This window comes from Biomphalaria glabrata, chromosome 4 (genome assembly GCF_947242115.1).
Source record: "Biomphalaria glabrata chromosome 4, xgBioGlab47.1, whole genome shotgun sequence".
Classification (NCBI taxonomy): domain Eukaryota; kingdom Metazoa; phylum Mollusca; class Gastropoda; family Planorbidae; genus Biomphalaria; species Biomphalaria glabrata.
Genome location: NC_074714.1, coordinates 35571726 through 35589822, shown reverse-complemented (window position 1 = coordinate 35589822; position 18097 = coordinate 35571726). Strand labels below are relative to the sequence as shown.

At 36.4% G+C, this 18097-nt stretch overlaps 1 protein-coding gene across 8 annotated transcripts in view; it reads right to left on the bottom strand.

Moving 5' to 3' along the window:
- LOC106054102 (cAMP-dependent protein kinase type II regulatory subunit-like) overlaps nucleotides 1–18097 on the bottom strand; it is an 81356-nt gene that overhangs the window by 24848 nt on the left and 38411 nt on the right. For all 8 annotated transcript variants that reach the window (XM_056026929.1, XM_056026932.1, XM_056026930.1 and 5 more), the window contains one exon: nucleotides 2958–3083. In XM_056026929.1, coding sequence (XP_055882904.1) covers nucleotides 2958–3083 — 126 coding nt within the window. The remainder of the gene's footprint in view (nucleotides 1–2957; nucleotides 3084–18097) is intronic.

Genomic DNA, 18097 nt, shown 5'->3' with positions numbered 1-18097 from the left:
ATTCCAAGTACATATATAGCACTAACGTCTGTAATGGTGTGATCATCTTTTTGATATTTTTTGTTTTTGCTTTTGTCATGCAAGAGTCGTCAACAAAAGCACGTTAGTACGACAGTCTGGAGACCGCTCTGAAAGTCGAGAAGAATCGTTTTAGAGGATACGTTTTGAAATATCTTATCAAAATGTTTTAAGACGATATTGTCGCAAACAAATCTAGCGAAAACGGTCCACATTTGAAACGGTCCTAATTAGAAAAAACGACTATCTCTTATTTAGAATATTTGACACCCACCAATCACCCCCATTACTCACAGTTAGAGAACCGCTGCCTTAGACTTAGTCATTACTTCCTGCAGGGGATGACTTTCTTAGAGCATGAGAAACACAGTTTAGTAATATGACTAAATGTATTTCACTAGACGCAATTCTGTTTCCTACGTCAAGAGAAAACAATTTTGAAGATGCCTTTGCTTCGAAAGGGTGACACATAGAGTTTGGACACAATGATTTGGTAAGATATCAAAGTATTCCTCTAACACGAGCAGAGTCTCACTAAAGTATAGCATTAACATACCAAAATGTCTGTAGACACTTTTAATCTGGAAGTAGATTAGAAACAAATACACAAGAAGTTGCCCAGTGAGGATTCAGTGCTTTAATGGGCATGTTCTTTACACTGTTTCAAAACATTTTCTGAGTCCTCTTATCTTATAAAATACAGACGTTAAAATTAAAATATAGCTTTCATATAGCGCTACTTTCATGCTTATAGCATGCTCAGAGCGCTAAGGCCCAATCTCATTTGTGGACGAGTGTGGTGGGGGGGGGGGGTATCTGGGAGAAGGTTTTCCGTGTTGCCTTAAGGCGCTCAGTAAACACAATTCTGCTCGAGTCGGGTGTCGAGCCTCGAGCCCCGTTCATAGGTAGCCAAGCCAAGCCTCTCGACCACGCTTCCCACTTCGCTTCGTTACTTCAAAAAAGAAGATGATTACGTCCTACGCATCATGCATCTATTCATGCATGTTAACCAAAGACATTCTGTCAATTCAATGGTTTTCCTGGCTGGCTCAGGCCATGCTCTAATAGAACTATGGAAGAAGGAGCATTTGTACAAATTAGTCCTATTTTTGTGTCTTTCTAAGTATTTTTATTAGGATTTGTTTTTTGTATTTGAAGATTATGGTTAGGTGTTTTATGTATAATTGCCACTTAACTTTTAAGTCTTCTTTCCTGAAGGCTTTCTAAATTTAATGATTTTACTAAAGGTGTTACTCTAGTCAAATGTGAATATTCGTTTGTTATGAATCTCACTGCTCTATTTTGTGTCTGTTCCATTTTCTTAATCTTTTCTCAAGTTGAGGGGTCCAATACAATTCTATTACTGACCTAATCTCTGGCACTGTCTTCCACACTTAGGTCCAAGTACACTTCGTCATGTCCTAAGTTCTACGCCATGTCCTAAGTTCTACGTCATGTCCTAAGTTCTACGTCATGTCCTAAGTTCTACGTAGATGATTCGGAGAAAAAGAGGAAAATGACTTTTCTTTGTTCTCTCTATTAGCCTACCACTCAGCAGCTCATAAGTTCAACTGCATCTCCCTCCATCTTATCTAGGCTGTGATTGCAACATACAATGTCATTATTAACAAAAAGCTCATTCGTCTTGAAGACAAATTAGGATGGCTGCTCCATCGCCTTCCACCCACACAACCCAAACAAGACGAGGAACAAAACATATTCGTTCTTCGTTTCAAGGGGAGGCCATTCTCAAGGCGTGGAGAAGCGCCATTTATTTTTCTATAAAATAAACACAGAAATCTCTGGTCACATTTGATTCTTTCTTAACATTTAGAATGAGCCATGTATATTGCTTGTGACAAGAATAGTGTCTGGCTTGAGTTTTCTGCTCCATCTTTTAAACATTTGTTTTTTCGCTGTATTTCTCATTTGTAAAAAATATCGTGGATGAAACAGAACTTAGTCATCGTAGAGAGTTCTTTCGTTTCTTCAGCCCATATTAAGGCCCAGTCTACTTGAGAAATTAAATACGCACTCAAGACGTTTTGATCGGGTCGCGATGACGAACTCAATAAGATACATTGGTTTATTGCATTACAGTCTGACATGTCAGAAATTAATATTGCAAAATAGACTAGTAGGTAAAAGTTGACATCATAACAAAACAATAGGTTGATCCGATTTTAACGGTTTCTTGGTTTTAATGTATGACTATTAATACATCAATAAGAAGACACACTTTTATACAGCAATAAAATGTTCCAAAGCAAAGCGAAAGAAATAGAAAATATTTTTTAAATACTCTCTTTTTTTAACTTTTTAGCGTACTTGTATTAATTAGTTTGGATCAGTCATGTAGTTCAATTTGTAATAGAGGGAACGACCTGAATTTGAACTCATGGCCCAAGCTTTCTCAAGCCAACATGGTAACCACTCTGAGAGTGGAGAGCTTATGAACATGGAAGATTGTATAGCTATCTATTGTTTCTAAAGTCTCGCCCTATTTTTCAGGTTTGCGTTAACTAAGATTCAAGAGAACGACCTATGATATGACTAATTCAGCTTATACCAGATCTCCAGTCAATTATAATTTCTTTCCCTTGTTCGAAATATCAAACAAAATAATTTATTAATTACCAAACGTTTTACCAGACATACAAAGTGAATTGATACGATGTCATGAAATTCAGTGAAAAGCTACCACAAGTCCCGCCATTCCATTAAAAGAAATAACACATACACAACATTCATATACCAAGAACAAACTCAAAACACACACACAAACAACACACACCACCACACAGTGAACACTACATTCACACACAGATCACACACAAACCACACACAGATGACCCACCTAGCACACACAGAGAGCACAAGCAACACTCCGAGAGAGAGACGCAGAAAGTGCGCAGCTAAAGACAAGAAGGACACGTTACCTCTTTTTCAAACATGGCATCTAAAACTTCTTGCATCTGCTCTTGGTCCAGAGAACGAAATAAGAGAATGTGTTTAATAGCATCAGTCAGCCTCTTTCTTTGATCATCTGACTTGGGGTGAACCACCTGGAAACAAAGGGAGACCAAATTCTTCATATAGGAACAGCAGTGCACTTGATGTATTGTGTACGCCTAATTACGAACAATGCATAGTATTTATTTTTATCATTACATTATTATATATAATCAGAACTAACAGGATGCAAAAAAAAACAACAAAAAACAATTATATTGTACTTAAAAACTTCTAAATTCTTATTGGTGTTACATTCGTGACTCGCACTAAACATTCAAAATACTTTGCTAACAATAAAAACAAACTATCCTAACATTTCCATTCATATATTGAAAATTAAACATTAGAATTCATTAAAGTGCTTCTCAAAGTGTAATAGGTGGGAAGGATTGATTCTGAACTGTGAAAGACATTCGAGGCATGCACATAAGTTGGGTCCTATTTAACATCTTCCTCGTGTTCAGTCAGACGTCTTGTAGTGGGCCGATTTCGTTCATGAAAAGAACATCAACAGAACAATGTCAGTTGACCAATCTTACGTAGGAAAGATGTAACATAAGAAAACGGGTGACTCTAGAATTACATTGCAAAGTCTTCCTCACAAGAACGTTTTGAATCAATCTTGTTGTGCACGGTGAAAACAGTATGAAATGTCCAGCTTAGAAGATGAAACTGAATTTGTAAATTTCATTCTTCAAACATCTTCTATATACATAATTCTTTTCATGGCTCAAGAGTAATGGAAAGATCACTCTTTTATTTCTACAAGTCGGACGGACTAGAGTTAGCCCACGTAATTTTAGAGGCGAAAAAAAAAAGGGGGGGGGGAACAAGTAGTATTCACCCGTCACTAAATAGCAGGGCCAGACTTAACCATTGTGACCAAGAAGTCATGGAAAGAGAACATGTAATCTACTATGTATTCACCCATCACTAACTAGCAGGGCCGGACTTAACCATTGTGGGGCCCAATGCGAAACGGATTTCGCGGGGGCCAGCTTGGATAGGGATACGGATAATAAGTGAAAATTAAGAGTTTGTAATAGAAAATATATTCGTCTTTGCATTTTATTCATTCTTTACTACACAAAGAATTACTACACGAGCCTTGCGTGTAGCGGAGTCATACAGTATATCATAAGAATCCTGTTTCCTACAAAGATCACAGGTATTGCATAATGCCGTTTTTTTTTAATCGCGCGTAGGATTGGCCTTTTCCATGTTGAATGACACCCCAAAATGAAAAATTTTCAGGACATTTGTATGTTTTCAAAAGATTTTAATAATTTCCAGGACTTTTTCGTACATTTTGCAATTTCAGGAGATTTCCAGGAGCTCCTGGTAAATAATGAGATTACAAATACACAAACACTAAGCATCCTCTGCTTCTAGCTTAAAAAACAACATGTCACTTGCATAAGCCTTCAACCCCCGACAGTAAGTATTATTACAAGCTAATAGTCACAGCTACCAAGAGACAATACAAAAGAGCACAAGTCACAAAAAATAAAATAACTTTGAAGAGAGTAAGAGAGAGAAAGAGAGTGTTGAACGGAATGTACCTTGAGATACTTAAGCGTGTTCGTAATGAATAGATTGTAGAACAAAATGTTCAAAAATCGATTTCTTGTACAAAGTCTTGTGTCTTACACTGGGGAAAGTTGCTGCCCTTGCATGTCACAAATAATCAAACGCATGTTGCCGAAAGTCAGTTGACAATACTCATTTATTTCTCTTTTTTTATGCTGAGTCGTCTCGGACTAAACACCCTAACCTATCGAGGCACTCAAAATAAACAAGACCAAACAAACAGATTCATGATTCCTACACATTCCCGCACCCAATCACACATACACAGAGACGTAACGTCCCTCTCGGGACAAATCCAAAAATAATATCAAACAAATATTTGTACTGAGAAGACTGTATTGATTGTTTGGACCGCATTTCAGACAGATTGGCAGAAAACAACACGGACACACACACACACACATTGACATCTTGATGAGCTGGACAACAGTGTCCCATGCCAACACTGGCTAGCTAATGACTTGCAGGCAACGTGAACATTAAACCTGACTAATCCGCTCCACCAGACAACAAACTACCTTGCTCGCTCAACAGGTAAAAAGTTCATTAAGAAGTCAATGTCCGACGGGTGTTGTTTCTCTCCAACAAAAATGAAACCCAAACTTGATGTGCATCATCATGAGCTCTAGCCAAGTATCACGTGACATGACAGCACAGACTTGACGAGCAAAGAGAGAAATGACTTTTTGACTAACTGACTTTTTGAATTTCAAAACGCTCTGCTTTAATATAATCTATAATATAAAAGTAATTCGACCAACGTCTCTGGTATATATATATATATCAGCTATGTCGATATGTGGTAAACTTGACTTTGAAATCTCTTTTCAAAGGCCTAGCTACACACGTGATATTTGTTTGGACACTAAATCTCTACTTTATTTATAGACTGAATTCCATAATGGTAAAGAAAGAGTGCATGTACACCAACAAAGTCTATTGTCCTGATGGAGAAGCATTAACTTGTTGATAGTTGTATTCTTTATTGCATAACGCATTACAATCGTATCAATTTTCTCAACGCTAGCCTATTTCTCTGTGACACTTTCTCCTTACAGTCATTCTCTTTGGGATCCGCCCAACCAGACGCCTTCTATCTGCCTAAACGTGACTTTTTGTTTCTCCCAATACGGCATCGCATATTACGACACCGTGCATCTGCCTACCATGACACCTTTATATGTGTCCATACGAATCTGCCCAGCAAGACACCTTGTATCTCTGCCCATGACATCTAACCCTAACCCCTCTTCATGCCTTGTTTATCTTCCTCTCGACTCCTTGTATCTGCCTATCTTGACACTTTGTATCTTCCCCTCGACTCCTTGTATCTGCCTATCTTGACACTTTGTATCTTCCCCTCGACTCCTTGTATCTGCCTATCTTGACACCTTGTATCTTCCAATCTTGACACTTTAGACCTTGTATCTCCACACCTTGACACCATGTTAAATCTTACCCTAACAAAAGCCTAACAGATAATGATTCTGGTAATCATTGGGGGAAAAGATAAAGAACGAAATGTCAACAAATGACTTGTGTGCACATAATCAACACATGTAGGAACAAGAGTCTGAAGTCTATGGAACAAGCCAGTAAGTTAACGACACTAGTACAAAGACACAAGAATATACGTTCTCTACACATGGCTTGTGTTTGATTAACAATAGCTACCAAATGTTTGTGTTGTGTAGCAACTAACCTAGGTCAATTGTCACTTTAGTAAAAAACAAAAACAAAAAAAAAAAAAAAAAAAACTTTCAAAATCAAAATGAGCCAAGCTTAAAGCAGGCCACACGGAGCATCCATTTTTGGTTGAATTGTGTCCCTTGACAAATGTCTCTTGAGATCAGAAACATTGGGTGAATGTGACAACACACACATACACAATAACATTTCGAAATGAGAGGTTAACAAAACAATAAAAGAAGCCGCCAAGCAAAGGAATGCCATATAGTATTCCGACTTAAAGACTACAAGTCTAAAACCACATAAAACTGAATAGTGTTATTGTCCCGGTGTCAAATAAATATCAACCATAACATGTTCGGAACATTTTCATTGTTTGTTAGTTTTTTACATTATGATGACTGAGATATATTTACTAGCAACATGGTTTAGTTGTTCACCGAGAGCTTATCAGATCTTGTAGAAGAGAGACCTAGCAGGTCTCCACGTTTTCAGTGCCGAAGTTTAGATCTAAGGCTTTAAAACGTCAATTAGCCCTATGTGAACCATTTGAAAAACTATAGAGTTAGATAAGATTTTTTTTCTTCTAATCTGTAGACCGGAGACCAAGATACAACTTCTCCATGCAATCTTTGTCCCAACAGCGACCTAAGCTTGCGAGACATGAAAGTCGTCCATAAAAGTTGAAAAGAGGCTAAACATGGCTCAGCAGCGATGGCTGAGAAGGATCCTAGGAATAACATATCACCGGTAGAGAAATTCTTTCCCGAACGGGCACTCGCCTCCTAATTGAAGTTGTGACCGAAAGTTTTGAGATTGGCGGGACATAGCCTTAGACAAGAGGGAACCCATTGACCAAGCCTTCCAGAACATACAAGCCAAATAGAGAAGAACGAAAACAAGGCCGCCCACGTCTAACATAAAGTCGCACCTTCTTATACCTAAAATCCGTAATCATGACCTGGTAAGAGGCTGTGGAAATCGCCTAAGACCGATCTATGTGGAAAGAGTATGCCGCCTTAATACCGTACGCTGATGACCTAAGTTTGTCTAATCTAAAGCCTTGCTTAGAGTACACTGAGTATTGAATGTAGACCAGAGAAAGGCAATACAGCATGTGCCAAAACAGATTGAGAACTTAACAGAGTAATTTCAATTCAAAGTGAAACTTGAAAGACAATTCAGATTTCAACTTATTATTGCACATGTAACAAAATGACTCAATCATTTACTCAGGAAGGGACAACAAAGGTAAAAGGAAATTTGAAGCACTTCATTTTGAATACAAAAAATGTTTGTCTATAAAAAGCTTCTTTTGAAATGTACAGACTAACGTAATGTGTTGGCAGTAAGACGCTGTGGCTCTATAGTTCATTTCAGAAACAAACCGTACAGGCACGATAGCAAAGATTTTATCATCAAAATCAAATTTAAAAGACGACATTGGTCTTTTAAAGGGAAATTATGGCAATTGCGCATTTCTTACGAGCATTGTCCTAGTATCTAATGTTCTTGTTTTGTGTGGCAATCCAGATGAAACTTCCACATAGTTGACATCTGTACTTCTTGAACCAAGAGTCTCTAGTGTGAACCAAAGTAAAGGACTCTAGTGTGAACCAAAGTAAAGCACTCTAGTGTGAACCAAAGTAAAGGACTCTAGTGTGAACCAAAGTAAAGGACTCTAGTGTGAACCAAAGTAAAGCACTCTAGTGTGAACCAAAGTAAAGGACTCTAGTGTGAACCAAAGTAAAGGACTCTAGTGTGAACCAAAGTAAAGCACTCTAGTGTGAACCAAAGTAAAGGACTCTAGTGTGAACCAAAGTAAAGCACTCTAGTGTGAACCAAAGTAAAGGACTCTAGTTTGAACCAAAGTAAAGGACTCTAGTTTGAACCAAAGTAAAGAACTCGAATTTGAACCAAAGTAAAGAACTCTAGTTTGAACCAAAGTAAAGGACTCTAGTGTGAACCAAAGCAAAGGACTCTAGTTTGAACGGACTCGTGTAAAGGAACTGAAGAAATGTGACGTGGATCATACAGCAGCTGAAGTCATTTGATTAGAGACTACTTTAGGTTTAGAAACAAGAGCTACAAACGCCCAAGACAAAAAAAAATCCATTCATCAAGATTCTCTATAATCTAAATTAAAATTTCTACATCGCTGCTTTTCTGTTCGGTACACAAGAAATAAATGTGCCGAGGCTATCTGGCTCCCCGTTCTGTTGCAGTTTGTGCTTTGACATCTCACTAGTTTCGGAGCAAATAGCTGTATTTAATCCCAAAAGAAACGACTAGAAACAAGCAAGTAATATCCAATCTAAACTGAGTGATCCCAGTAATGTCAGCCTTTATTGATTCCCAAACAAGTTTGAAGTGTTTTCATCGGTAAAATAATAGTTTTTAATAACAATAGATTTAAAACAATATTTAAAAATTGCTTTTTTCCCCCTGGCTGGCTCAACGCTAATTCCCTCATTGGCCGCCATTGTTTCACTAGCATTGTCATAGTTGAGATCACGTCCAATTTGACCTGAGCACAAAATCAATCGACCAAGTGCAATAATGAACATCTGAAAGCTAAGATCTCTAGAAGATGTTGCACTAGGTGTTATTTTTTGCACGACTCGCAGCTGATCAAGTTCCGTGAGATGGTTTTCTTGCACGCTCAGATGTCGCCCATCCCTTTAGTTTTCTAGGGATACAAATATTGTTTTTTAACCAAGCCAAACTAAAATATTAATTTGAAGTGAAATTCTATTTTTTAATAAAATGTAAGAAGAGTAACATTCATTCTTTCAAACTGGTAAAAAGTCACCACCAAAAATATTTCGCCAATTTTTTTTAGTGTCTCGACGAAAGGTTTGGTCGAAAGTAGAGTGACCCTACCTGGCAGAGACTTTACATACATTTATACACGCACACACAATTAGAAATAAAAGTGAATTAACAAAGTCAACCATTAAAGAAGCAATAAACGCAAGTTTTCAGATACTTGTGCTTGATGTGGCATGGCTTAGGATTGTGATTTTATTTTCAACAAGTCAATTCGCGTAGAATCAAACTTGATGGACAAATGACCAGTATCTCGTGGACATCATACACATTTGTTAGCGAAATGTTTTTACGCGTTTTTTCCCCCCATGTTGATAGGTCTTTTTTCAGTGCAGCTTTACTTGTGAATAAGTAAAAATAAAATTACTGCTACATCTTAGTGGGGGCTATAATTGAAATGATTTGTCTATTAGATCAAACTGATAGAAAGGGTTTAAATGAGAAAATACCTTATTATAATTATTTTAAACATTTCTGTTTTTTTTAAACAGCCCAATGAGTATAATATAATATACCAGTATACGCACCTTTTTTTTTTGTTCAATTGTGAACTATGTGACAATAGTTCAGACCTTGTTTCACATGATCACTGAACGTCATTGTTGTCCACGAGCATCACTACAATATCTAGTCAAGTGATTCCTTCTTAGTAGTCGTATGGACCTTGCTTACATAACTGACCTATTTTCTTTCACCTTTCATACACCACAATAGGAAACATCTTTTGTATCAACGTTGTACCTAGTACCATTCAGTTGTACATAGCATGCACACTTAGTCGTAATGAAATATGCTCAACACTTTCAAAAACAAGACTACATCATTTAGATTACTGGCGAATAGAAATAATATTCCTTTAAATTATCATTTAACACTTTGCCCAAAGCAGCTGTAGTCAATCTATAGAAATCATTTCTCACTTTGCCTGGAGGTTTCAGGCATTCTACAGAATGCAGTGTTTCTCACTTTGCCTGGAGGTTTCAGGCATTCTACAGAATGCAGTGTTTCTCACTTTGCCTGTAACATCTACACCAAATACAGTTCCTTGTGTGTGCATTTTGTCAACAAACACAGTTTATAACTTGTAATCTATTGACCATGTGTGTGCATTCTGTCAACAAACACAGTTTATAACTTGTAATCTATTGACCATGTCGTGTGTGCATTCTGTCAACAAACACAGTTTATAACTTGTAATCTATTGACCATGTGTGTGCATTCTGTCAACAAACACAGTTTATAACTTGTAATCTATTGACCATGTCGTGTGTGCATTCTGTCAACAAACAGAGTTTTTAACTTGTAATCTATTGACCATGTCGTGTGTGCATTCTGTCAACAAACAGAGTTTATAACTTGTAATCTATTGACCATGTCGTGTGTGCATTCTGTCAACAAACACAGTTTTTAACTTGTAATCTACATTGACCATGTGTGTGTGCATTATGTCAACAAACAGAGTTTATAACTTGTAATCTATTGACCATGTGTGTGTGCATTCTGTCAACAAACACAGTTTATAACTTGTAATCTATTGACCATGTGAGTGCATTCTGTCAACAAACAGAGTTTTTAACTTGTAATCTATTGACCATGTGTGTGCATTCTGTCAACAAACACAGTTTATAACTTGTAATCTATTGACCATGTCGTGTGTGCATTCTGTCAACAAACACAGTTTTTAACTTGTAATCTATTGACCATGTGTGTGCATTCTGTCAACAAACACAGTTTATAACTTGTAATCTATTGACCATGTCGTGTGTGCATTTTGTCAACAAACACAGTTTTTAACTTGTAATCTATTGACCATGTGTGTGCATTCTGTCAACAAACACAGTTTATAACTTGTAATCTATTGACCATGTCGTGTGTGCATTCTGTCAACAAACAGAGTTTTTAACTTGTAATCTATTGACAATGTCGTGTGTGCATTCTGTCAACAAACACAGTTTATAACTTGTAATCTATTGACCATGTCGTGTGTGCATTCTGTCAACACAGTTTATAACTTGTAATCTATTGACCATGTCGTGTGTGCATTCTGTCAACACAGTTTATAACTTGTAATCTATTGACCATGTCGTGTGTGCATTCTGTCAACAAACACAGTTTTTAACTTGTAATCTATTGACCATGTCGTGTGTGCATTCTGTCAACAAACACAGTTTATAACTTGCAATCTATTGACCATGTTGTGTGTGCATTCTGTCAACAAACACAGTTTATAACTTGTAATCTATTGACCATGTGTGTGTGCATTCTGTCAACACAGTTTATAACTTGTAATCTATTGACCATGTGTGTGTGCATTCTGTCAACAAACACAGTTTTTAACTTGTAATCTATTGACCATGTCGTGTGTGCATTCTGTCAACAAACACAGTTTATAACTTGTAATCTATTGACCATGTCGTGTGTGCATTCTGTCAACAAACACAGTTTATAACTTGTAATCTATTGACCATGTCGTGTGTGCATTCTGTCAACAAACACAGTTTATAACTTGTAATCTATTGACCATGTCGTGTGTGCATTTTGTCAACAAACACAGTTTTTAACTTGTAATCTATTGACCATGTGTGTGCATTCTGTCAACAAACACAGTTTATAACTTGTAATCAATTGACCATGTCGTGTGTGCATTCTGTCAACAAACAGAGTTTTTAACTTGTAATCTATTGACAATGTCGTGTGTGCATTCTGTCAACAAACACAGTTTATAACTTGTAATCTATTGACCATGTCGTGTGTGCATTCTGTCAACACAGTTTATAACTTGTAATCTATTGACCATGTCGTGTGTGCATTCTGTCAACACAGTTTATAACTTGTAATCTATTGACCATGTCGTGTGTGCATTCTGTCAACAAACACAGTTTTTAACTTGTAATCTATTGACCATGTCGTGTGTGCATTCTGTCAACAAACACAGTTTATAACTTGCAATCTATTGACCATGTTGTGTGTGCATTCTGTCAACAAACACAGTTTATAACTTGTAATCTATTGACCATGTGTGTGTGCATTCTGTCAACACAGTTTATAACTTGTAATCTATTGACCATGTGTGTGTGCATTCTGTCAACAAACACAGTTTTTAACTTGTAATCTATTGACCATGTCGTGTGTGCATTCTGTCAACAAACACAGTTTATAACTTGTAATCTATTGACCATGTCGTGTGTGCATTCTGTCAACAAACACAGTTTATAACTTGTAATCTATTGACCATGTGTGTGCATTCTGTCATTAAACAGAGTTTTTAACTTGTAATCTATTGACCATGTGTGTGCATTCTGTCAACAAACACAGTTTATAACTTGTAATCTATTGACCATGTCGTGTGTGCATTCTGTCAACAAACACAGTTTTTAACTTGTAATCTATTGACCATGTGTGTGCATTCTGTCAACAAACACAGTTTATAACTTGTAATCTATTGACCATGTCGTGTGTGCATTCTGTCAACAAACACAGTTTTTAACTTGTAATCTATTGACCATGTGTGTGCATTCTGTCAACAAACACAGTTTATAACTTGTAATCTATTGACCATGTCGTGTGTGCATTCTGTCAACACAGTTTATAACTTGTAATCTATTGACCATGTCGTGTGTGCATTCTGTCAACACAGTTTATAACTTGTAATCTATTGACCATGTCGTGTGTGCATTCTGTCAACAAACACAGTTTTTAACTTGTAATCTATTGACCATGTCGTGTGTGCATTCTGTCAACAAACACAGTTTATAACTTGCAATCTATTGACCATGTTGTGTGTGCATTCTGTCAACAAACACAGTTTATAACTTGTAATCTATTGACCATGTGTGTGTGCATTCTGTCAACACAGTTTATAACTTGTAATCTATTGACCATGTGTGTGTGCATTCTGTCAACAAACACAGTTTTTAACTTGTAATCTATTGACCATGTCGTGTGTGCATTCTGTCAACAAACACAGTTTATAACTTGTAATCTATTGACCATGTCGTGTGTGCATTCTGTCAACAAACACAGTTTATAACTTGTAATCTATTGACCATGTCGTGTGTGCATTCTGTCAACAAACACAGTTTATAACTTGTAATCTATTGACCATGTCGTGTGTGCATTTTGTCAACAAACACAGTTTTTAACTTGTAATCTATTGACCATGTGTGTGCATTCTGTCAACAAACACAGTTTATAACTTGTAATCTATTGACCATGTCGTGTGTGCATTTTGTCAACAAACACAGTTTTTAACTTGTAATCTATTGACCATGTGTGTGCATTCTGTCAACAAACACAGTTTATAACTTGTAATCAATTGACCATGTCGTGTGTGCATTCTGTCAACAAACAGAGTTTTTAACTTGTAATCTATTGACAATGTCGTGTGTGCATTCTGTCAACAAACACAGTTTATAACTTGTAATCTATTGACCATGTCGTGTGTGCATTCTGTCAACACAGTTTATAACTTGTAATCTATTGACCATGTCGTGTGTGCATTCTGTCAACACAGTTTATAACTTGTAATCTATTGACCATGTCGTGTGTGCATTCTGTCAACAAACACAGTTTTTAACTTGTAATCTATTGACCATGTCGTGTGTGCATTCTGTCAACAAACACAGTTTATAACTTGCAATCTATTGACCATGTTGTGTGTGCATTCTGTCAACAAACACAGTTTATAACTTGTAATCTATTGACCATGTGTGTGTGCATTCTGTCAACACAGTTTATAACTTGTAATCTATTGACCATGTGTGTGTGCATTCTGTCAACAAACACAGTTTTTAACTTGTAATCTATTGACCATGTCGTGTGTGCATTCTGTCAACAAACACAGTTTATAACTTGTAATCTATTGACCATGTCGTGTGTGCATTTTGTCAACAAACACAGTTTTTAACTTGTAATCTATTGACCATGTGTGTGCATTCTGTCAACAAACACAGTTTATAACTTGTAATCAATTGACCATGTCGTGTGTGCATTCTGTCAACAAACAGAGTTTATAACTTGTAATCAATTGACCATGTCGTGTGTGCATTCTGTCAACAAACAGAGTTTTTAACTTGTAATCTATTGACAATGTCGTGTGTGCATTCTGTCAACAAACACAGTTTATAACTTGTAATCTATTGACCATGTCGTGTGTGCATTCTGTCAACACAGTTTATAACTTGTAATCTATTGACCATGTCGTGTGTGCATTCTGTCAACACAGTTTATAACTTGTAATCTATTGACCATGTCGTGTGTGCATTCTGTCAACAAACACAGTTTTTAACTTGTAATCTATTGACCATGTCGTGTGTGCATTCTGTCAACAAACACAGTTTATAACTTGCAATCTATTGACCATGTTGTGTGTGCATTCTGTCAACAAACACAGTTTATAACTTGTAATCTATTGACCATGTGTGTGTGCATTCTGTCAACACAGTTTATAACTTGTAATCTATTGACCATGTGTGTGTGCATTCTGTCAACAAACACAGTTTTTAACTTGTAATCTATTGACCATGTCGTGTGTGCATTCTGTCAACAAACACAGTTTATAACTTGTAATCTATTGACCATGTCGTGTGTGCATTCTGTCAACAAACACAGTTTATAACTTGTAATCTATTGACCATGTGTGTGCATTCTGTCATTAAACAGAGTTTTTAACTTGTAATCTATTGACCATGTGTGTGCATTCTGTCAACAAACACAGTTTATAACTTGTAATCTATTGACCATGTCGTGTGTGCATTCTGTCAACAAACACAGTTTTTAACTTGTAATCTATTGACCATGTGTGTGCATTCTGTCAACAAACACAGTTTATAACTTGTAATCTATTGACCATGTCGTGTGTGCATTCTGTCAACAAACACAGTTTTTAACTTGTAATCTATTGACCATGTGTGTGCATTCTGTCAACAAACACAGTTTATAACTTGTAATCTATTGACCATGTCGTGTGTGCATTTTGTCAACAAACACAGTTTTTAACTTGTAATCTATTGACCATGTGTGTGCATTCTGTCAACAAACACAGTTTATAACTTGTAATCTATTGACCATGTCGTGTGTGCATTCTGTCAACAAACAGAGTTTTTAACTTGTAATCTATTGACCATGTCGTGTGTGCATTCTGTCAACAAACACAGTTTATAACTTGTAATCTATTGACCATGTCGTGTGTGCATTCTGTCAACACAGTTTATAACTTGTAATCTATTGACCATGTCGTGTGTGCATTCTGTCAACACAGTTTATAACTTGTAATCTATTGACCATGTCGTGTGTGCATTCTGTCAACACAGTTTATAACTTGTAATCTATTGACCATGTCGTGTGTGCATTCTGTCAACAAACACAGTTTTTAACTTGTAATCTATTGACCATGTCGTGTGTGCATTCTGTCAACAAACACAGTTTATAACTTGTAATCTATTGACCATGTCGTGTGTGCATTCTGTCAACAAACACAGTTTATAACTTGTAATCTATTGACCATGTGTGTGTGCATTCTGTCAACAAACACAGTTTTTAACTTGTAATCTATTGACCATGTCGTGTGTGCATTCTGTCAACAAACACAGTTTATAACTTGTAATCTATTGACCATGTCGTGTGTGCATTCTGTCAACAAACACAGTTTATAACTTGTAATCTATTGACCATGTCGTGTGTGCATTCTGTCAACAAACACAGTTTATAACTTGTAATCTATTGACCATGTCGTGTGTGCATTTTGTCAACAAACACAGTTTTTAACTTGTAATCTATTGACCATGTGTGTGCATTCTGTCAACAAACACAGTTTATAACTTGTAATCTATTGACCATGTCGTGTGTGCATTTTGTCAACAAACACAGTTTTTAACTTGTAATCTATTGACCATGTGTGTGCATTCTGTCAACAAACACAGTTTATAACTTGTAATCAATTGACCATGTCGTGTGTGCATTCTGTCAACAAACAGAGTTTTTAACTTGTAATCTATTGACAATGTCGTGTGTGCATTCTGTCAACAAACACAGTTTATAACTTGTAATCTATTGACCATGTCGTGTGTGCATTCTGTCAACACAGTTTATAACTTGTAATCTATTGACCATGTCGTGTGTGCATTCTGTCAACACAGTTTATAACTTGTAATCTATTGACCATGTCGTGTGTGCATTCTGTCAACAAACACAGTTTTTAACTTGTAATCTATTGACCATGTCGTGTGTGCATTCTGTCAACAAACACAGTTTATAACTTGCAATCTATTGACCATGTTGTGTGTGCATTCTGTCAACAAACACAGTTTATAACTTGTAATCTATTGACCATGTGTGTGTGCATTCTGTCAACACAGTTTATAACTTGTAATCTATTGACCATGTGTGTGTGCATTCTGTCAACAAACACAGTTTTTAACTTGTAATCTATTGACCATGTCGTGTGTGCATTCTGTCAACAAACACAGTTTATAACTTGTAATCTATTGACCATGTCGTGTGTGCATTTTGTCAACAAACACAGTTTTTAACTTGTAATCTATTGACCATGTGTGTGCATTCTGTCAACAAACACAGTTTATAACTTGTAATCAATTGACCATGTCGTGTGTGCATTCTGTCAACAAACAGAGTTTATAACTTGTAATCAATTGACCATGTCGTGTGTGCATTCTGTCAACAAACAGAGTTTTTAACTTGTAATCTATTGACAATGTCGTGTGTGCATTCTGTCAACAAACACAGTTTATAACTTGTAATCTATTGACCATGTCGTGTGTGCATTCTGTCAACACAGTTTATAACTTGTAATCTATTGACCATGTCGTGTGTGCATTCTGTCAACACAGTTTATAACTTGTAATCTATTGACCATGTCGTGTGTGCATTCTGTCAACAAACACAGTTTTTAACTTGTAATCTATTGACCATGTCGTGTGTGCATTCTGTCAACAAACACAGTTTATAACTTGCAATCTATTGACCATGTTGTGTGTGCATTCTGTCAACAAACACAGTTTATAACTTGTAATCTATTGACCATGTGTGTGTGCATTCTGTCAACACAGTTTATAACTTGTAATCTATTGACCATGTGTGTGTGCATTCTGTCAACAAACACAGTTTTTAACTTGTAATCTATTGACCATGTCGTGTGTGCATTCTGTCAACAAACACAGTTTATAACTTGTAATCTATTGACCATGTCGTGTGTGCATTCTGTCAACAAACACAGTTTATAACTTGTAATCTATTGACCATGTGTGTGCATTCTGTCATTAAACAGAGTTTTTAACTTGTAATCTATTGACCATGTGTGTGCATTCTGTCAACAAACACAGTTTATAACTTGTAATCTATTGACCATGTCGTGTGTGCATTCTGTCAACAAACACAGTTTTTAACTTGTAATCTATTGACCATGTGTGTGCATTCTGTCAACAAACACAGTTTATAACTTGTAATCTATTGACCATGTCGTGTGTGCATTCTGTCAACAAACACAGTTTTTAACTTGTAATCTATTGACCATGTGTGTGCATTCTGTCAACAAACACAGTTTATAACTTGTAATCTATTGACCATGTCGTGTGTGCATTTTGTCAACAAACACAGTTTTTAACTTGTAATCTATTGACCATGTGTGTGCATTCTGTCAACAAACACAGTTTATAACTTGTAATCTATTGACCATGTCGTGTGTGCATTCTGTCAACAAACAGAGTTTTTAACTTGTAATCTATTGACCATGTCGTGTGTGCATTCTGTCAACAAACACAGTTTATAACTTGTAATCTATTGACCATGTCGTGTGTGCATTCTGTCAACACAGTTTATAACTTGTAATCTATTGACCATGTCGTGTGTGCATTCTGTCAACACAGTTTATAACTTGTAATCTATTGACCATGTCGTGTGTGCATTCTGTCAACAAACACAGTTTAAAACTTGTAATCTA